This window comes from Trachurus japonicus, chromosome 14 (genome assembly GCF_045865225.1).
Source record: "Trachurus japonicus isolate A0001 chromosome 14, Traja_1.0".
Lineage (NCBI taxonomy): Eukaryota > Metazoa > Chordata > Actinopteri > Carangiformes > Carangidae > Trachurus > Trachurus japonicus.
In genome coordinates this window covers 8,390,116-8,412,025 of record NC_140920.1, presented here as the reverse complement: position 1 = coordinate 8,412,025, position 21,910 = coordinate 8,390,116, and the positions used below count along the sequence as shown (strand labels likewise).

Genomic DNA, 21,910 nt, shown 5'->3' with positions numbered 1-21,910 from the left:
GAATCTTTAATCTTGACAGACAAATTAAGAGGAAACGCTAATGATGATGTTCCATGTTTATATTCCATATCAGTGCGGTAGGAGGTTCGGCATCTTGCAGCGACAAAGATTCTCCAGAAAAGTTAAGTGGGTCTAACGCACGCCCACAACAACCAGTTCAGCAGCAGCACGTTCAGTAAAAAGCAGCAGACAGACAGCGGTAGGGCTCCATTGCACAGACTAGACTTGCTCTTTGGGGACTGTGTGCTCCACTGAGAGCTCAGCTGCCTTCACCCTTTTTATTCCAACACAGACTGGAGGGTGGAGACAGGAGGAGGAGAAGGGAAATATTTGAGTGTGCAGCCCTTTTAAGCTTAATGGTTCAGTGAACCAGGTGTATTGCTGTGGTTATAGACTCACAGTTCCTTGAAGCCTGCTGCAAACATGCAAACCAGGAAACACACACACACACACACACACACACACACACACACACACACACACACACACACACACACACACACACACAGCCTCCCTTTCCATGCTGGGGGCAATCCACAGCTAACAGGTGGCCCTTGTCTGGATGTGGAGCCAACAACCCCAGAGGCAGACACACAGAGCAGAGCAGAGCAGAGGAGTACAGTGAGAAGGGGAAGGAGGGAGGGAGAGAGGGCAGATCAAATAGGAAGGAGGGGGATAAAACAGCAAAAGGAAATTGGACAGGCTAACTACTTGGTGTTCCTCTAGGCTCAGCTAACAATGGGGATTCAGGGATGGCTTCCTGTTCATTTAAACTTGGGCAGTGAAAGCGGATGCATGCAGAAAGCGGCCACACCGTTATTTTTAGTGCGGCGTATTGCTGAGGATGCTCATGGCCTATTTTCTACCTTGCCTGCTCCCTGATATAAAATGTTATGTTTTTCTGCTGTTTTTTTTTTTACCTTGGGCAACCTATCGAGGAAGGGTGTGGATTAAGTGGTTACTCTCTGTGCTGCCTTTCAGAAAGTATTCACACCACTGAGCATGTTTCAAACTGTCACTGCTTTTTTTTTTATACAATCAGTGGGGTGTGGCTGCAAACTGGGCTAAAAGCACACCAGCTTGGAAAAGGCACTGTGTGTGGCTCATTCTTCATAGGCAGAGCTGAGGACTTTACAAAGCTGATAAAAGTTCAGCGCCGTGGACTGTTAACTTATCATTGTGAACTCCAGCCTTTTAGTATTTTACTTCCATAAAGTTGGAAAACTTAGTAAGGGAAAGATTAAAAAAACACACAGAAAGGTTAAAATGAAAGCAGCAGCAGCACAGGCTGACACATCCAAACTCTTAGTCCCGAGGGAGAGTTAAGCTCCAAAAACACTGGATCCTACGTTTCCCATAATGGAACTGGATAATATCTCTCATTAGACCCTTCAGTGCACGGCACTTTTTAACTCCACACATCGAGTTTATAACACAAGACTTTCTGTAAAAAGAAAATTGAAGTTCTTAAACCTACATTGCCAAGATTTCCCTGATGACATGATCAACCACTAATCTCAATTTGTATGATCTGTATTCTTTACATCAGAGTGAGGTTTTAGCATGCACACCCCCTTCATTAAAAAGCTATATTCACTTCATTCATAGAGTTTGTATTTTAAAAATGTAACATAAATCAAATCAATCAAACATAATTATTATTTTTAGTTTAATTGTTCTCAGGTAAATAAAAAAAAGCTAGAAACAACAAAAATAACAAGTGGCTACTGAGCTGTATAAATATCCAAGCATAATACAAGATTATGATAATCTATTATCATTAAAACGATGAATCCAAGATGCATCACAAGTCTTAAAAACCTGGTGATAACCTTCCTTTAAGTCATGAATTTGTTCTCTTCAGTATAGATCCTTCAGTTTGCAGTGATGCAGGTGTGTCTCTCACAGACAGACAGAAGTCATAACAGCAGTTTTTAAGACTATGATTCGACTTCAAATTGAATTTTCATTCACCTGTAAAAACTGCAGTAGAAATAACATTAAGTATTTACAGTATATTCAGTGCAGCTGAAGTGTTGAGAGAAGATCTGAACATGTTCAGATGAAATGCATGTAGCGCAGTGATGAGTCGCTGTGGAGCCGCCGGTGGTGTAGGAGGACGCAGTTAAATGTTTATGAGTAAAATGAATGTTTACCAACATGGGAGAGGTTCTGCAGCTTGTTGTTATGGAAACAAGTTGTACAATCTGTTTTCTATTTTTATGTATACCCCTACCATTTATTGACCATTTATTGTTTAAGACAAAACATAGCATTTAAGCTGCCATCTTTCCGACTGCACTCATCCAGGGCAACAATAAGCAATTAGTCAGAGAGTTCAGACCATTTCTATAAAAAAGGTCAAATACACCTGTTGCATCCCAGTGAAAACTCACTCTTATATTCATCTTTTCTCACCTTGTGTTTCTTGCCTGGCTCGCGCTCTCCGCCCGCTTTGTCCTTCTTGTTGGAGAATGTGAACTTGACGTCCCCTTCCTCGAAGGCGTAAGGGTCCACCTCCGGCTCGTGATCTCCGTCGGTTATGGCAGCGGATAAATACTGGTTTCTCCTGGCTCGATACATCTGGACGCGTTCCTCTGACACCTTCAGTGGCCACTTCGATGTAGACATGACCCTGGGGAGAGAGAACAGTGTTTAGAGGACTTTAGAGTAGCATTACATGACCGTCAGAGAGAGAGAGAACAGATACCATCTATTTATTCCATTTGTGAGCGCTTAAAGGGATACTTCACCTAAAATCGATAATTCACTAATCATCTACTCACCATTATGCCAAGGAAGGGTTTGGAGAACTTTCAGAGTCATCAAAACGCTTTTGGAGCTCCGGGGGGGGTCCGGCTGGCAACGGATTTTCATATAATGGCGGCGGATAGAGTTCACTTTTGAATCGTCCAAAACACACAGACTATGAAACATCCAGATACCTCCGTACTGCTCGTCCTACTGACCCAAGAGTCCTGAAGCCGCCACATGAAAAAGTTGTTCAGAAAAAATTAATGTGATCTCTGTTTTTAGCCTTGTTGTAGCAGTAGCTCCCAGTGGCTGCATGAGATTTGCTTCATAGTGTGTGTGTTTTGGACAATTTAAAAGTGAACTCTATCCATTATATTAAAATCTGTTGCCAGCCGGACCCCCCCTGGAACTCCAAAAGCGTTTTGATGACTCCGAAAGTTCTCCGAACCCTTCCTTGCCATGACGGTGAGTAGATGATTGGTGAATTATCGATTTTGGGTGAACTATCCCTTTAAGAGCTCTGTCTTAATTAATGACCATCTGAAGTGGACAAATAAGAAGGAGCTGCCTGTTAATAAATCTGTTATGTGTCTGTAAATATTATATTTACAGACACAAATTATTTATATTATAAGTAATTTAAATATTTCCACAGCTTCTCGGCTTTGACCCGATGCTGTCTGATATCATAAGTCAGTGTTGTTGTAGCATCGTTATCCGCGGTAACGGAAATGGCAGCGAGCGATTTGCAAACAACTCTTGACAGCTGTCATGCGACAGAACTGATGCATCATGTTTGTTGTCAGACAATCACCTCTCTGGCAGATTTATGGAAACATGGTGGTGACTGACTGACTGGTAGCACCACTGACTGCTCAAACAACACTTAACAGACAGACACATTTATCACCCGTCGCTGTGACACGGCTCATCAAAATCTCTTATGTCGCGACGACTGTGGCCTACTTGTTCCTCGTATGTAAAAGAACCAAACGGGGAGGGAAAGGAAGAGAGGGAGGGAGAAGTAGAGAAGCGCAGGGCTGGAGGAGGAGGGACTGACCCAACTTATGTGTTCTCACTGTCTCCTACGTTTCTCCCTGTGCTGCTGTCCTGTCCTCTCGTCATGCCTGTCCGGCTCTGATGTGAGGTGATGGTGTGCAGTGGCCCGGGCCAGAGATTAGCCGCCATTCAGAGCAGCGGTGGAGGCTGGGAGGATTACAGCTCACTACTAGAATAGTCCGAACAAGTGGCTGGCCGGGCTGGCCCCCCTCGGGATTGCATAACCTCGCTGATAATTCCCACTACAGCCTGCTGCTGCACTGCAAAAACTCAAATATCTTACCAAGTATATCTGTCTTCTTTTGTCTTTCTAGTCAAAATGTAATTTCTAGTCAAAACAAATCTCGTTATACTTAAAATAAGACTCATCATATAAAAAAGTAGCTTGTTTTTAGACACTTTTTACTCCTTTCAAGCATATTTTAACTTGAAATAAGTAGAAAAATCTGATAGTGGAGCAAGTTTTTCTTCCTTATAACAAGAACAAAAAACCTGCTTTCACTGGCAGATTTTTCTACTTATTTCAAGTGAAAATTTGTTGGAACAAGTGAAAATTATCTAAAAACAAGTTAAATTTTTAGGTGACAAGTCTTATTTTAAGTGGAAAGAGATTAGTTTTGACTAGAAATGAGACATTTTGACAAGAAGTAAGACAAATATTCTTGGAAAGATTATGAGTTTTTGCAGTGTGGTCACACACCGGACAAGGCCCCTTATATCAACTCTACCTTTGCTACGAGCTACAGCCGCCACGCCGATAACCAGCAGACATAGTTTTTTCAGCTTCAACTCTATTACAATACTAGAGTCCGCCTCCATTACTCTTCCTCTCTTCCTCGCTCCAACGTGCGTGTTCATGTTTGTGCGTGTGTAGGAATCAATGAGTAGTGCTGGCCCTGCACATTGGAGATGTATGATGTCAAAAGGGCACATAGCAAGAGATTAACATGCTGTGTGCGGCTAAGCACTATACTGAACGTTTTGAAGCTGAGGGATGAGAGAGGTGGAGTGAGCTGGGGGATCTCAGAGAGAGAGAGAGAGAAGGTGTGTTTTGCATCATTACTCTTTCAAAACAATTTGTCCTGGACTATTGAAAGGGCTCCAAAGCAGCCCTGGGCGACTCTGTAACAGGGGGAAAGGTGGGAGGGCTCGGATGCCTAACGGCTTAGTCAGGCAGCGAATGGCTGAATCCTTTATGGCCCTTTATATGTATATATGTGTGTGCGTGTGTGTTTATATTTAAAGGGGTTGGAAAAGTGCTCTCCGTGTATATACTGTACAGACGTGAAAACCCAAAGGAAAAAGTTAGATGTGGGGTCAGAGCGCTGTAGGGGAGAAGTAAGTAAGTCGAGCCATCTACTAGAACACACTTATGGCGCTTTTCCACTAGCACGGTACAACGCGGCTCTCCTCTGTATTTTTTTGCTTTTCCACTTTCCACTACCTGGTATTTTTTTGGTAACGCCTCAGCCCTGGTTCCAAGTGAGCCGAAGCGACACTAAAACAAGACGTCAGCCGACCGCCTTCCACTGATTGGCCAGAGCGTCGTCACTGCTGGAGAAGCTTCCGACACGAAAATCAAATCCGCTAAATGCAAAAACACACAGACAACAGCGCCCCGCGCACACTGATCTGTGCTGAGACTGTTGTTGTTCTTTCATGAGAGTTAAATGACTGCTGTGTGGAAAACCAAGCTGTGGTCCATAATTGAGGTGCAGACGAGTGAGTTTGGCGCTGACGAGGGGAGAGAAAAAAGATGTAACGACTCCGCCCCCGCCGTGGAGGAACTAAGAACTCAGCTGTGATGGAAAAGCACTTAAACTGAGCCATGCCATGCCGTGAGCGTGTAGTGGAAAAGCTCCATAAATTAATGTATTTTGTCGGTATATGACCTCATTATTAGATCAAGATTCTGGATGTTTATGATTATACATTGAGTGTGTTCCTGAGAACAAGCAAAGCTGTTGATGGTGAGGCCAAACTTTACTTTCTAAGAGTAAGACGAGGGATTCTTCCAGTAGAGCTCTGAGATCTGAGATCTACATGTGGGTAAAAAAAAAAAATCTCCCAGAGGTGATGTCGTGCAATTCACATCATTTACACACTCAACAAATTATTCAATGGCCGCTCCTGCCTTACGGACAGAGGTGCCATCGTGCCATCGTTCCGCCTCTCCACTCATCCGTCAGGTTTCTGTCACCTGTCTCTACGTAGCGAGCAGCATCAAGCATCAAGCAGTGATAATTATTACACAGCAGCTGCCACTCACTCTGTGACTGACACCAGGTTGTCCTGCGATGCCGAGGCGTCGTCTCCCCTCAGCTTGTCGCCCGGCAGCAGCGGCGGCGTCACCAGCTCGACCTCTTTCCTGCGCGGCAGGTTGAACAACCGCCACGGAGCGGCGTGCGACCCGTCCTCCTCCAGGTTGACCGCCGCGCCCACGTACACGGTCGGCTCCGGGGGCTCCGAGGAGAAGACCGAGACCCCGGGATGATGCTGCGGGTGGTGGTGGTGGTGGTGGGGGTGATGATGATGATGGGAAGTGTGGAAGTGCTGATTCAGACCGTCTGGCCCGCCATGCTCCTCGCCGTTGCCGCCCTTCGCCCCGACCAGACAGGGCTCGGGCGGCGGCTGGTAAAAGTGTTGGCTGTTGGGGGTCGAAGGGTTCTTCATGCCCTCCCCCGACTCCTCGCCGCGCTCGCAGGGGTGGGGGCTAAGTGGTGGGGGTTGTGGGGAGTTCGTCTGTTCCGACGGCCCGGCCGAACCGCCGCCGCCGTGCAGCTGCGGAGCTTTTTGGATGGCGGACACGACGTCGGCAGCAGAGCGAATACTACTACTAGGGAACCTTCCTCCTCCTCCTCCGTCCTGGCCTCTCATGGCCAACCGCTGACCAACCGCGGTCGACTCCGTCTCTATCGAGGCCTCGTCGCTGGTCAGGCTGCGGTGGTGGAACGGCGTCTGCGGTCGTTTCTGCTGCTTGTCGCCTTTCTCCGGCTTCTCTCCTCCGGCTTTGTGCTTGTTGGTCGGAGGCTGCGAGGGCTGACCGGCCGACTGAGGCTGGCCCGGCGTGCTGCCCGTTCGCTGCTTCACCGATTTGTATCTGCAGGGGAAAAGACGGGACAGAAGAACACAGTGAGATTTAGGGATGCACATGATTAAAGGACAATTCCGGTGCAAATTCAACTCAGGGCTGTATTTTCCTAACATTTTAGGTCTAAAAGAAGGAATCTGAAGATGTTTTGTGGTAGCTGTGTCTGTCCCCGCATCGCCACGGCAGCGATGAATGGGAGCGGATTGAAGTTCCACTGCTTAGGCTGTTTACATCCCTCAAAGCTGCAATATTTCTCCACAGACAGCGTCAGATGGCTACTCAAACATGCGCCCAGAAGTTTGTTTACTTCAAGCAAGCCGACATGTTTGTAAAACTAGATCTAATTCAAAGTCTCAAGCGAGACCCAAGTTGACACGCTCGGTGTGTTCACGTGCAGTCGGAAGCTCCTGTTTGTGTCATAAACACAGGAATATCAACTCTTGACTTGCTTGAAGTAAATAAACTTCTCGGTGCATGTTTGAGTCGCCATCTGACGCTGTTTGTGGAAAAAAAATAGTTTACTTCAAGCAAATCAAGAGTTGATATTCCTGTGTTTATGACACAAACGGGATAACCGATAACAAGAACTTTGACCGATTAAAACTAACTATCATTAATTTTTTTTTTTATTAGCTCCTTATGTCATCAACTCATGGGGGCATTTCGACATGTGCAGACTTCCACGTATTTCCCAGCAAAAAGTTACACAGGACAGGAGGACTGACAGTAGCCTATGCGCCATGCAGTCCCCGTGAAGGAAGACCAGACAACAAATGTAGCCTACATGCACATAGATGATTGTGCATCACCTGTAAAAACAGCGCTGTGCAAAAACAAACCCCACAGAGGAGCTCTGCAGTTCCTCTGTCTTCAGCCTGGTGTTTGGCTGCAGTTTGTATAAAAACAGTTCAACACTGGACGATCTAACCTCCATATGAGCGCTGATCAGCTGTTGCAGCACACGTGTGTGTTTTAATGGCAAAAAAAAGTGGTAGCCCCCAGCGAGTGTTGTAATCTTATCGGTTAATAATCAGTAAAGGAGCGTCGGTTATCTGTCAGAAAAAAAATTCTAAATGTGCATCCCTAGTGAGATTACACTGCACCAATGACACTGAACAAAGTGGCACAGAGAGAAACTGTGGCATCTGATTTTCATTCTCATGATATGCAGAGATCATGTAAAATCAATAAGGGAGAGACATGCTTATTTCAGGCAACATCCAATCAATTAATGTTTTTGTAAATTCACAATTTCATTAGTCATTCAAACCCATGAAATAAACAAAATGCATCCTCTCATGAACTTACACTTTTTAAATGTGATTTTAGGGTGTATATTGTTGCATTAAGCAAATTATCGAACAAATCTTTCCCTCACTACACTGTGAAGTATTTTCTAAACCCCTGTGGACATGAGTCAGAGTCTTTCAAATCAGCGTCAGTGTTTCTTGAGTCTCTCCATTGTCAGTTCATCACTCAGCCCACTGTTGTGGTTACAAATCAGGGTGTTGTCTAGGAAGCTGCAGCCTCTTTAATGACTCTGCTACAACACGCGTGTCCTGACTATTAGATGTAAAGATAAAGCAGGCACATGGAAGGTTTGCATCAACGAAACAAAGTTAATGGCCATTAAAAACAGGCAACGCACAGAGCAGAGCTTCCCCCCATTACAGTGTCGCCAAAGCGCTGGCTGGCTTCCAACAAATTAACACGCTCCAGCTGACTGGCCCAATCCACTTTGCTCTCATCTGCGGTCCAAGTCTCCCTAGGTGGGACAAAATCCTTGGCGCAAAAGGAATCCCATCAAAAGGGCCTAAACTTCGGAATTTTCTTTAAATCAATCAATCAATTCAATTGGTTCGGGCTCCCACTGAGGAGGCCGGCCAAGCATCCAGACTTCAAGCTCTCTGCCCGAACTCTGCAGCCTGCAATGAACAGCACGAGGCTGTGTTTACATGTGGTCTTGTGAGTAAAGCAGCTGGCTCTGACTGTGGTCGAGGCAGATGATAAGCTGAGGGATAAGAGGGGAATTGGTTTTCTATTTAATTAAAGGAAGAAGCACCAAAGACTGTTGTTTAACTAAATGTAATATTAACTACAGTACAAACACGTGAGGATAGGACGAAGAAAGTAAACTACTGAAATCAAATTTTTCATGAGGCTGAATTTAGTTTAATTATCAACATTAAGGGGTCACACAACTAAATATTAGCCTGCATGTGATTTGTGTTTTCTATGCAAGTGTTCACATTACAATTTATGTCTCAATAAGCATCAGTTTTAACTGTGCATGTCTGTCCTAGTAGATAAAATCAGAGCCACTTGGACCACCATGAACACATACTATATGCAGACAGTGCCAGCAGTTTGTCATCAAGAAGGCTGACTGGAGTTTCAATAAAAGATCAGTTTTGCCTCATTAATATGCACATTTATGCAGAAAGGCACACTAAAATTTAATCAGATCATTTTCTCCCAATGGGGTACCCACAACTTAGCCTTCTACAATGTGCTGTTGTTGACTTATGATGTTCAGAATTTGTCTACGGAGTCGACACAAGCAAGACGACACAAAGCCTCACACGCCATGGATCATTGTTGAAGGACATAGAAAAGACAGGGTTACTTAAGCGCACATGCATTTGTCAACATCGGGAGAACAAAAACACACATGCTCTTTGTACTCGCACAGTATCCCTTAAGTGCTCTATCAGAGGTTAATCTATTCTTTCTCCTTCAAATTATTCACATCAGTGTGGGAGCAGCAATGTCCGACTCACAGGAACACGCAGTCCAGCAGAGGGTTCGGCCCCGGCACGGCTGTCACTTTCACAAAATCGTGATAAATTGAAAAATATGAAGAGTAATATGCTTGTCAAAGTCTAGACGTGGCTATAACTTGCAGATATTTTTGCTGACCGTGGCCCTCTGTGACTGTATTGAAAGCTCCGTAGCCTCTATATAACCTCTTTGAAATGTCTTTTGAGTGCACATATATGAGGCAACACAGGCAGATACTGTCCGTCCACATGGAGAGCGACTGACCTCGAACAGCTGCAGCACGATCTCTGTGAATGCTCCACAAAATCCCAGGCTCCAACTTTCTCAGTCAGCTCCTCCTCACAGGTACCGTTGGTTGCAGCTGAGAACTTCCGCCTGGGGAGAAAAACAACACTTTTACTCATTGAATTCGGACCAGACTCTGGCCACTTCCTCAGCTCCGCTTCACACAGCCTCGTCCTGTTATTTTGTTTGTTTTAATGTACATTTGTGAAATATTAAATCCTCAAAAGTGCACTGCCTTGTCTCGTGCTTCTTTGGTATACCATTGCAATCGGTGAAACCTTTGTGCTGAGGCTGATTTCATAGCTTTGCTTGGAGCAATAATATTTTAGCTGACAAGCCAACAGCTAAGCACAGCCGACATCCTATGCTTGGTCAAGGGGCAACAAATCCCGGGGTGCTCCCAATGTGTCAGATTCACTGATGTTGAATAAAACAAAAGACTAAGGGACAATACGGCAAGCTAACTCTTACTTTAATTACTTGTGATCATTATTTCCAACTGGGTCTTTGAAAACGACCTTTTCTGCCTCATGTATGAATAATAAAACGCGGTGGAAAATGGCTCGACACTTGTGATGTTTCCCACAGAATTTGATTCTGTTTGCGGCAGTGGAGAAGGTGAGGGGGGTCGGATCAGTGAGGGTTGACCCCCAACCTAGAGTTTGCTGCATGCTGGCAAGCACAAGCATGCAGCAAACTCTTCTTGTGCAGCCTGAGTGACAGGCACACAGAGAAGGGCCGGTAAATGTAAATAACACCTATGGATTTTTCTGACAGGCCACCTAGGCAGGCAGATCTGGGGTCAGTGTGTCACATGCAGCTCTAAGTAACGATGCTACACATTACAGTAGAGATCTTTCATTTGTATATGTCATATGAAGTGTAAAAATATTCTGTCATGCAAATTAGTGTTCCTGCAAAGAGAATAGGTAACATACTACTCACAAAAAGTTAGGGATGTTTGGCTTTTGGATTAAATTTCAGAATGCACCTAAAATGCACTATAACATTTACATGCATAACCTTCTCTAAACTTTTGAATGCACATGTCCAGTTGTTCAATGATTCAGTCCTTATTGAATAACATGCTGTTCTCTAACAAGGTGATTAACCACAAACATCACAAGCACCGAGATAAAGGAACTACCATTGCATCGTTCTACTTAAAAGGCTTTCATGATAGAATAGCACTGTAGCAGGAACTTTTTATAGGGATACTCTAGTCAAATATCCCTAACTTTTTGTGAGTAGTGTAAGTTACATCTAACTTATTATTTGTTTAAATAGTATCAACAAATGCCACACAGAGCTACAACAAAGTCTGACTGGATTACACAGTTTTCATTCATGTTTATTAGTGTTTTTGTCTAAAAATAAAATAAAAACCAAGTCTTGGTTAAACTGAGGTAACTGACTTCAAACTCCATAAAACCCTGCCACTATCAAAACTCCTTCTTCAATATTTATCTCAGGCAAATTCTCATCTGAAAATCTGAGAGTGAACGATTCCAGGAGAATTTAACATCTTATCCTTATTCTGTTCTTCCTTTTCTTAAGCTCAAAGACGGCCCGCAGTGTTCCTCGGCTGTAAATACTTACAGAAATCCCTGTTATCAGTTGGATTAAACTGCTCTTTCAGTTCCACAAATGACATAAATAATGTCTCTTTCAAGGTCCTTAATAATATGCATTGCTTTTGCCAACCATTCATCCTTTATCAGAGATCTTTTCCCTGAACAGATTAAAGGGGTTATTCCACATGGAAGAGTATCTCTTGTTTTTAGTACGATACTCCCAGTATTTTGACACCTCTTCACCCTTTAGATGTTTATACCCCTCTAAGTAATGCGTGGATGTGTGCGTTGCAGGACTTACTTGTTCTGGGCTCGGTTGATATTGCACTCTTGCCAGACGCGCTCCACCACCTGACTGGATAGCCGACGAGGAATCTTGCCTCCGTGGTGACTCGTTCGGTCCACGCTGAACACATCGGATGACGAAGGCATCTTAACCCACTTCTGGGCCGAGTGAGAGTCCACTGCAGAGTGAAAAGAACGTGGTTAAGAGACTATTTGACAGAAAATTAATCTACTGTACCCTTATGATGGATGTTATGAGACATTTAGAGCTGGAGAAATAAGAAAGTTCTCTATATTATTTTATCCTAAATGGCACTAGCAATGAACTGCTCTCAACTCTTTTCTTTCCCCTTTCTTTCTTTCTTTCTTTCTTTTTTTTATGTTTAATTGTGTTCCAACTGTTTCCTTATTTTTTTATAACTGTGTTTTTAATGAAATATGTATTTTTCTTATGGTGAGCCGAAGGCAATTTTCCATGATGGTGGACAATAAGGTTTATTATATTGTATTGTATTGTATTGTATTGTATTGTATTTAACCACAACACATAGACTGTGTGTTGTGATGGCACGTTTCAGAAGTGCTCTTAACCTCCAATAGAAGGAAATAATTTTTCTTTTTTGTTTGTTTTATGTATACCGTATACTGTATGTATGTGTATGTATTTTTTTTTTTTATTAATCCTCTTCATCTGTCTATTTATATAATTGTTTAATTTTGAGATACATAAGTTAACATAACTTTGATTATCTATATATGTAAACGTGGATGTGTAAATGTGTGTGGTCTCTGTATTACTGACTGTTATGTTTTATGTTCAAAATGAAAAAAATCATAAATAAAGAGAGTTGGGGGAAAAAATTAAAAAAAATAAGCTACCTATTTACTAACACCAATCATTTCAAGAGGAAGTCAGTCTTTATTCTATACCGTGTGTCTCGTTACCTGTCTGCGCCTCCTCAGGTGACGTGGGAGGGGTGAGGGTCACCAAAGAAATGGCGGGCTCTCGCTGGGAAGCAGGCACTTGGTGGCCACCCGAGTAGACGGCAGTGCAGTGTGAGGACCCCACAGGGGCCACAACGGGGATGTCTGACTGGGGCACCAGCACGAGGCAGGCTGGGTACACCATCCGCACACCACCTGAACACACGTAAGCAGCAAATACAGGAACGAAAACAGGTTAAAACGAGTTCCACTGCGCATTTTAATCATATAATCTCATGCGGATAAAGCTTAAAGGGATAGTTCAACATTTTGGCAAATTGGTCCATTGCCATAATCGCTATAGTCATAGCATTAGGTTCGTTACCTTTATTTGTCGGTGCAAGCTATTTTTAGAATGGCAGAGCAGAGCCGTGAGCTGCTCAGAGCTACGCTACGGAGGCTCATGGGATTTCTTGGTTTGGCTCATCAAACTAATCAAATACAGAAGCCAACAACGCTCTGGTGGACAAGTTGTGACCTGCACATTCACCACGCTATGAGATAATAACAGAACGTTACCAGACAGAGTTGTTTTAGAGGGAAATACAGAGACTGCTTGATGAAAAACTGTCCCTGAAGGCAACGCGCATCGACGGTTTCGCATGAATTTACCTCTAAAACAACTTCTGTCTCTTAACGCTCTGTTATTATCTCATAGCGTGGTGAATGTGCAGGTCACAACTTGTCCACCAGAGCGTTGTGGAGTTGTTGGATTGTCCATAGCGTAGCTCTGAGCAGCTCGCGGCTCCGCTCCGCCGTTCTAAAAAATATAATATAATATCACCAACAATTAAAGGTAACGAACCTACTGCCGTGACTATAGGGATTATGGCAATGGGCCAATTTGCAAAAACTATCCCTTTAATAATAAGTATATTTTATATAAAACTGACCGACGAGGACCTCCACGGAGGCCAGAGAGTCATCTTCCCAGTCCATGTCCTCCGTCTTGTCCTCCGACACACCCCGCTTAGCGCTGGGACCGATGGGATAGAACTGGTTCCACTCCTCGATCAGCTTCTGGGTGGGCGGGTCCGACATCTTGAACGACTGGCCGGTCAGCGTCCCGTTCAGGCCGAAAGGACTCAGGATCACTGTAGAGAGGAGGAGAGGAGGAAAACAACGTCAAGCGACCCGAGTACATCAACTCCTGATGGAGGCAGAGAGGCGAGATCAAGCCTAGACCGTCCTCTGTCCTTTTTACTCCTGTATATCCGTACATGTATTTGCTGTTTTGCTTTGTGTTTCTGTTATTTCTCATTTCCAGTTTTATCCTTTTTTTTTTTTTACATCCTTGCACCTCTTCTTTTAAAACCCTGAGATAAGTTTCACAGTTTTACTCAGTTCCCATTCTCCTTCCTTATTTTTCTCACTTCTCGAGCCTTTCATCTTTTCTTCTCCTATTCCATATTTCTTCTCATCTCCCCAGACATCCATTCCCACTCTTTACCTTATTCCCTCCTTTCCGAGCCACAGCTCCATCCAATCTTTACACTCCCTTCTCCTCCTCCTCCTCTCTTGGCCTTATCCCTTTCTATCATCTCTCCTTCACGCCCTTCTCTTAGGCTTTGTTCTTCATTTCTGCTTTTCTTCATTCCCACCCTCTCTGTTCAATATCTTCTCTTCTAATTTTCACTCTTGTCATAATCTAATTCTTCTTATCTGGCTCATCTTTCTCTTCCTACTTCTTCTCCCATATGCTTTCCGTTTCCCCCCGTCATTTTCCCATCGCTGGCCGAATCAGCAGCAGCATCGCTCTGACCTTTCCCCGGCAGCACCGCTGGACTCAGCTGGTCCCGGCTGACTCACCAAATACTTACAGAGCAATCCAGACGCCAATTATTGGCAAGCGGTGGCCTCTCAGAGCCCATAAACAGAGGCTTATAAAAAGGGCCACTCCTCAGCAAACACATTTGACTGCACACAGACATATGGGAGTCGCACAGTGAGCCCACCAGTCTGCTGCTTATATAGAACAGACCTACATCCATCACAGAATGCAAATACTACCATAAACTCACATACATAATGCATACATATGAGCACAAGCACAGAAACTATATGCATATCAACTTGACACAAATACGCACATATTTATATATATACTTGCAGCCCGGCCGTCAGCTTGTTATGCTTTCTTTCTCTTTCTTTCTATAACACATTTGAATGTGTCGACAAGGGGGCAGAAATTGGTTCTACGATCAGTCTGCCTGGGTGGGTGGGTGTGGGAGTGAGCATTTGTTAATGTCCCTCTTGGCTCTGCTTTTTCCTAGTATGCCATTACTAGACTGGATGGCCTCTGTCTCCAGGTATTGATCCCGGGGCCGGACCATAGAACGGCTTCCAGGATGGGAAAATGGGGGGAGACAGACAACAGAGAGAAAATGGTGGGGGAAAAAAGAAGACGAAGACGAGATGCATTAGCTGCGTTTCAGTCGAGGGGCCACAGTCAGGGAGGGAGGGAGGGAGGGAGGGACCCGGGCGTTTGCACCTCAAGTTATAATCTGTAAGATGTAAAAAAAAAAAAAAAAAATGAAATCAAAGCACCTTCTTTGATTTGTTTTTATTAGCAGCGGAGTTCACTGTTCCCACATCAGCATCAGGGATTCACAGGAACGAGCCCTGTGCAGTTTCACTTCACTGACACCAGCCGCACACTGTTGACACTCTCCACACTGTGTCAGAGCTGCATTCAGTCACTGATAAAATACAAACCAAATATTTTTTTTTACTGCTCACACTGAAAGCAACTGACCGGCAAAGCACTTTCATGATACAATATATTTGTCACCACACACACAGAGACACACACATTGACCTTGATGGTTCTTAAAAAAGGCATCAACGTTATGTCTAATTGTGTGAGGGAGCAACGGGACAAGAGCAGCAGCTGCAGGTGACAGGCTGCACACCTGAGTTTTCTTACTGCAGCTGTTCAGGCAGAATTTTCTGTCAGATTAAAACTCACTCTTTTGTTAACATGGTAACCACGACGGGTGTCACCAAATCCACCGGGATGGAAATCTTAAAGAGACCCCGAGGAGTTTGCTTTTGGTTAGAAAAGAGTCTCATATTATTAATGTGGATGAATCTACGTTACCCACACTTGTTAATGGGTTAATGCATTTTCGATAAATATATCGTTTTGTCTTTATAGTTATTTTGATATTATTATTTAGTGGTCGACTCGCCCAGCATTTCCTAGTTTCGGTTTTCCGGATGCTGCCCGGCGGGTCATGGGAATCTATCGGTATCTGATCGTCTTTGAACCTCCGACTTTAGTTCTTGATGAATGAAAACATTCTTAGCAAATTCTTGCACCGGTCTAAGTACTTTACTGCGCGCGCAGAGGCTCTTGGGAAATGAAGTGCTTTTAAAACTACGTAGTTTTAAAAACCCATTTTTACTCCCTGGCTTTTAACTGCATGAGACTCTGCTCTTGTTTTAGTGTTTTATGGTTTGCTTTTATTTATTGTTTCTAATTGTTTTTTTAAAAACAATGAAACAACTATTTTATTGTCTGTTTAATTTATTTTATTGCCTTTAATTGTTTTATGTCTCTATGTACAGCACTTTGTTTTCAACTACGGTTGTTTTAAAGTGCTATATAAATAAAGTTGAGTTGAGTTGAGTTGTGGAAACACTTAGCTTTCTGAAACTCCTCTTAGTCACTTCAAGAATTATACAGTCAAACTGGACTTTTATTTTTTTAATTATTAGACATTACCTTGCAAAAAAAAGAAAGAAAAAAGAAAAAAAAATCAAATATATAGATCCAACACTTGTGGATATTTTCAGGAGTGTCTGACAGGTGGTGGAAGGTAAGTCACACAGTAGCAGCACTGTCGAGCATCATCAGGCACCTGGTGAGATAATATATTCTTTACTGTCAAGGAACCTGAGTGGCATTTATAATGCATAAATACAACAGCATTTTTTAAAAGCTTTAGCATGAAACACAACTTCATACAAATACAAATGCTTCATACAAAGCGTCCCGAGTGCCCGCCTGCCCGCCCTGGCGTAACGTTTCACCTCAACCTACAGAACGTTTTGTACTACATCAGCAAAAACCAAGTCCACAGAGGAAGAGGAAAAGAAGAACAAAAGGTTGTTTATGTTGCAGCAGCAGCACACAACAACAACATCCAGCTATGGCCCATCATATTAACCTTAATTAAATTTAACCCCGGTCCTTTTTCCCTTTCATTTCTCTAGTTCTTGCTGCACACACAAACACTCAGAAGACCCGGGGCCAGTTGTGGAAGGGAGATCAAATTCAGCACAATTATGGAAATGGTTTACCGTTTTCCCCATCACCACCGCACCGCACCGCTCTTCCCCTCTCCCCTCCCTCCATCCCTTCTGCCTCCCTCTCACTCCCTCTCTCTCTCTCTCTGCCTGTGAGTCTCTCTCCGACTCCCTGAAGACATGTCAAATGTGCTCAGATCAGTGTAATGGGCTGAGAGTTCATTACATTCACTCTGCGCCCTTTTATGAGGTCACATCCTGGAGAGGTCTGCCTGCCGGAGCGCTCTGCCGCACAGTAAACCAAGCTTGGCAGAGGTTGGGGGGGTTGGGATAGCGGGAGGAGGAGGAGGAGGAGGAGGAGATCGGCTGTGACGGTGAAAATACACACCTGTGCATGCATGGACCAATATGCGGATCATAAAATACAAACACACTGACTCACTTAGTAATAAATCTATCTCCGGGGCCTCCTAATGGTGTTTCTGGTCGTCTTCCGTGTTTAACACTCGTCGCCTCTCAGTGAGAAAAAGCCTCCGTCGTCGTTATGAACCCAGGCTTAAGGCCTCTGCATGTTCTCCCTGTTTTCCTCTGTGTTTCACTTAGTGGGGCAACTCTAAGTATCGGGGGATGTAGACACACGCACATCCATGTTACCAGGTGCTGAGTCAAAAATACTTTCACTGCTCCCAATAAAAAAATTAAGTTTATTCTATCATAATATAACGCAGACAACGTTTCGAGCCTGCTGCCTCTTCATCAGGTCTCTCGTGTTGAGACATCTCAGCTGGTCACATTTATAAAATTAGCATCAATCAGATTGATTATATACTAGATTGCTTTGTTAATATTATAATAGAATAAAGTTCAATTTTTTTTTTTTAATGGGAGCAGTTACTGTCGCAGGTGTTTTTCTCTCTTTTTGGCAACTCTAAGTATCGCCACCTAGCCTGAGGTGTAAAGGTGAGCCCAAGTAGTTGTTTCTGTCTAACCCTTTAAGGATAAGCAGTATAGCTAATAGATGAGTGGATAGTTCAATATCAACACAAACAAACCACAAAAATGTGTAAGCGGGAAGTTTAGCTGAAGCAGTGTTAAGCAGATGTTAAGGATGTTTGTGTGTCTGCGTGTGACCTGAAACGAACCACGTTAAAAGGACAAGAGAGAGAGAGAGACAAATATAACTAAGTTAAGACAGGTATTCTGTTACTCACGACTGTGGAGAGAGGTATGATCAACCTGAATGACAAGCAAAACCCATCACTATCCTTAAAGCGTCTGTATATCAAGCTCCAATGATTGCTGTGTTTATATCAAAGGCCCTGGTCTTTAACTTAGACAGGACATCATCACCTGCCTTCAGAAGGGGCTGCAGAGACGGGAGCACGGTTGACGACGGCTGTACAGGAACTACTACGGTGAATGAAGGAGGTGATCACTGTTATTACTCTGGAGGAGGCGTATCTGACTGAGGATGAGGAGGTTGGAGGGGGGAGAGCATCTTCTCTGGGTCAAAAGTCTCATTTAGTGTAGCTTTGTCGGTTTTCCAGAAAGCACTGGTTTCCATTCAGAAACACAATCTTTTTTTAAAACTATGTGTTTCCTCTAGAGTCGGATGGTATGTATGTTGTTGTTATGTTAAAGACAAAAATCAATCCACTCAACGAGAGAGGAAATGATCACACACAGGAGGCAGCGAGTGCAGTTGTCTAACGCTCGGCACGGCTCCACGCTGCTTCGCTTTTGATACAAACAGTAGTAAGTAGATGTGTTCTTATTTACTTAGACTTATTTGAAAATCACTTTAATCTAATGCCGTTACTCAGAAAGCAAAAAAACACATTTTCCTAACCCAAAACAAACTGAATCAAAATGTATATTACAGTCATTACGTTAACATCATTCTCAGTGCGAGATGAGATGCAGGCTAACAATGGTTTTGGGGATTACACCGCGTACACAGCGTCTTGGGGTGGGGTAATGAATTTAGAGCCAATGATGGAATATCATTAGGGCTACAGATTTTTATAACTGCGCTACACTGTAATTTAAAGTGACTACAGAGGCTTTTCTTTTAAACTGGCTGCAAGCCAATCTGTAATGAAAGACAGCCTGACAGGAGGATTGTATAGTATGCATTATCTTGGCAACGGCGCAGCACACACAAAGCTTCCTAATACATTTCATTCTTAAATTTACACTACTACCTTTACATTGAGCTTTTAGCCTTTCATATTACAGGGAGGGAAGAGAAATATACTTTTGAAAGCACATTTTCCTTTTTTACTCAATATACTGCAACGCATGTCCTTGGGCCGACAGAGTTTGCTGCTTTGCTCGATACTGGGACGTTACTGAGAGCTCAATGGCGTCTCTGAATCCTGATGATTTGTACAGTCGTTTCTTTGGCTTTTCTTTCATAAACTGAACAAGAGAGTTTTGCTTCTTTATTTTTTTAATTCACCACTGAATGATTTAATAATAATGCATTTCAAGTGATGACTTTTACTTCATGCGATGCAGTAAACTCAGTCTCTGCAACACAGCTTTATTCCCACCATTAAGAAAATAAAAAAAACGAGCTTCGATTACAAAGCCAAAGAACCGGCAACTACTTTGCAATTACTTCTTAAAGTTTTGAGCAGCTGCCAGTGAAAAACCGCTCCCTTTGTCATGTCATACAGCTTGATGCACTTTCACTTGAAGAAATTAATAATATGAACAATTGTTTGGCCCTTTATCTTAAACCTTATTTTCCACTAGGCTGCAGTAGACAAAGATTCTCCTGAGGTGAGTTTGGAAAAAAAAAAAATAGCAAACACATCAGGCAACCAGTCCCTTTTGGTGTGGCCGCCTGAGTGCACAGGCATGTGTACAAGCATGCAAATATCAAAGGGCTTGTGCTGGATGGTGTCAGCTGATTACTGCCTTTTGTTTTGGAATGAAGAGCTCCGAGGCGGCTTTGAAGCCAAAACTTGAAAGAGGAAAAACAAGAAGTAAAACATCAGGATTCATTTCTCCTCACAGAACCAGACTGCGTCTAACAAGCTGCTTGTTCACGTCTCACTTGAAGCGTTTTCAGACATTTCAGTCAATTTTTTTTTCCTTTCACAAAACTACCGTACGCCGTCACCACGATGACATAGTTGGCACTCGACTCAGGAGGTCAAGTCAAAGTGACACAGAGGATGACACTGTTTATTTGTTTATCCAGCTACTTGGCTACTGAGGCAGATTTTTTTTTTTAAAGTGTACTGAACTGGCTGCACAGGGTTTGTTTCCAACTGGCCCAAACTGGGCAGTAGAGGTGGGCGATATATTGGGTTGATAGTTTTGACGATTTGCAATTTTCCATCTCACAAAGAAAACAATAGACGGTAAAGGAGAGGTGCATGAAAGTCCTCATTCGCCAAATTCATGCCTTAGAAGCCAATCAGTGGGCAGGATTCAGTCACATGGTGGTAACCTGCTCTCCCACAAACAGTTTCGGCTGCAACCGTAACACAGCATCGTCTCGCACAGACGAAATATGAGCCATTACTTTCAATGCGGACGCGTATCATACACGCTCACAACCCAAAACGACGCACAGCTCAGATCGGACCTGCTTATCCCGTTGTGTCCCGGTTCCCCCTCGGTCTGTGTCTGTCTTACTGTTTCACATGGAGCTCTGCCCCAAAGGTGAAGGAAGCTGTGTGTGGAAAGACGTCGCCTCTTGAGATGTAGAATGTGTTTTATAGAAGAGAAACACACATTTCAGGACAGAATAGACATGTCCTGTGATTTTCAGCCTCCTTTTATATGTAATAGAGGAGGGACAATACCTAGAGTAATAATCTCAGCTGTCAGGATGTGCAGCCTGAAGAAAACCCTGCAGTTTGACATGTATGAAGCACTATTAAGAAATGGTAATGTGTCATCTATTTGCTCATGCATGCATGCTGTACATTACTCATTTAATGTCTCCACACTGGAGTTTAACTGGGAGTCTGTTGAATCGACAGTTAACAGATAATAAAGAAGGGCCATTGTTCCGAAAAGCTTTGTCTATCCATAAAAGTCCTGATAATTGAAAAAAAAATCACGTTTTTTTTTTTTTTTTCCCATATCGCCCACCCCTACTGGGTAGCATAGTTCATGATGGAAGCAAAGTGTGTGCGTATGTGTGTGTACGTGTGTGCATGTGTGTGTGAGCAGCTCCAAACTCACTGATTAGAGTTCAGAGATGTCAAGTGTTTGTGGAGACCCACCTTGGAAGGGGCTGGACGCCTGCTGAGCCAGAGTGAGGTGCTCCTCCGTCAGGTGGTAGACGGGCTGATGCTGGTTGATCTCCACACTGGTGCACACGTTGCTATCGCCATGCAAGAAGAAGGTGAAGGCGCAGGATAGGTGCTCGCTGTGTGGAGAGAGAGGAAGGGGAAAAAAAAGCGATATGAGTCATTTGGGATCACACTACTTTAATATGCACCTTTGAAAAGAAGCACGGCCCGCAATGAATAACTCCAATAGAGTGCAAGGTGCAGAAGTGACTGCTGTGGGGAGAAAAAAGGGAAGCAAATCAGATAGTGTTCCTGCTCGCAGAGAAAGAAAAAGAAGAGCTGACAGAGAGAGGAGCGGTAGAGAGAGAAAATATGATTAGAAAAACCTGTGTCTTTTTTTTTTCTTTTTTTTGGTCAAAGGCTAGAGTGGAATCTCTTTTCTCAGTCATATTCTGCATCAACATGACAGGGACTCGATAGGAAAGATGAAGCCAGAGATACTAGACACAAGGGAGTAGAAAAGAAGCTACTAATCTGTGTGCACCCCTCTGGTCACACAGCAATGCTTTATAATGCATCCAGCATCAAAT

The 21,910-nt window shown here is 43.5% G+C and overlaps 1 protein-coding gene across 3 annotated transcripts in view; it reads right to left on the bottom strand.

The window, feature by feature from the left end:
* med13a (mediator complex subunit 13a) overlaps positions 1–21,910 on the bottom strand; it is a 94,458-nt gene that overhangs the window by 25,531 nt on the left and 47,017 nt on the right. For 2 of the 3 annotated variants that reach the window (XM_085797307.1, XM_085797309.1), the window contains exons 4-10: positions 21,312–21,457; positions 13,707–13,907; positions 12,775–12,969; positions 11,846–12,008; positions 9,950–10,060; positions 6,083–6,913; positions 2,419–2,635 (exon numbers count right to left, since the gene is read on the bottom strand). In XM_085797307.1, the coding sequence (XP_085653433.1) occupies positions 2,419–2,635; positions 6,083–6,913; positions 9,950–10,060; positions 11,846–12,008; positions 12,775–12,969; positions 13,707–13,907; positions 21,312–21,457 (1,864 nt within the window). Of the gene's footprint in view, positions 1–2,385; positions 2,636–6,082; positions 6,914–9,949; positions 10,061–11,845; positions 12,009–12,774; positions 12,970–13,706; positions 13,908–21,311; positions 21,458–21,910 lie in introns of all 3 variants that reach the window. The other variant, XM_085797308.1, reaches the window with a different exon arrangement.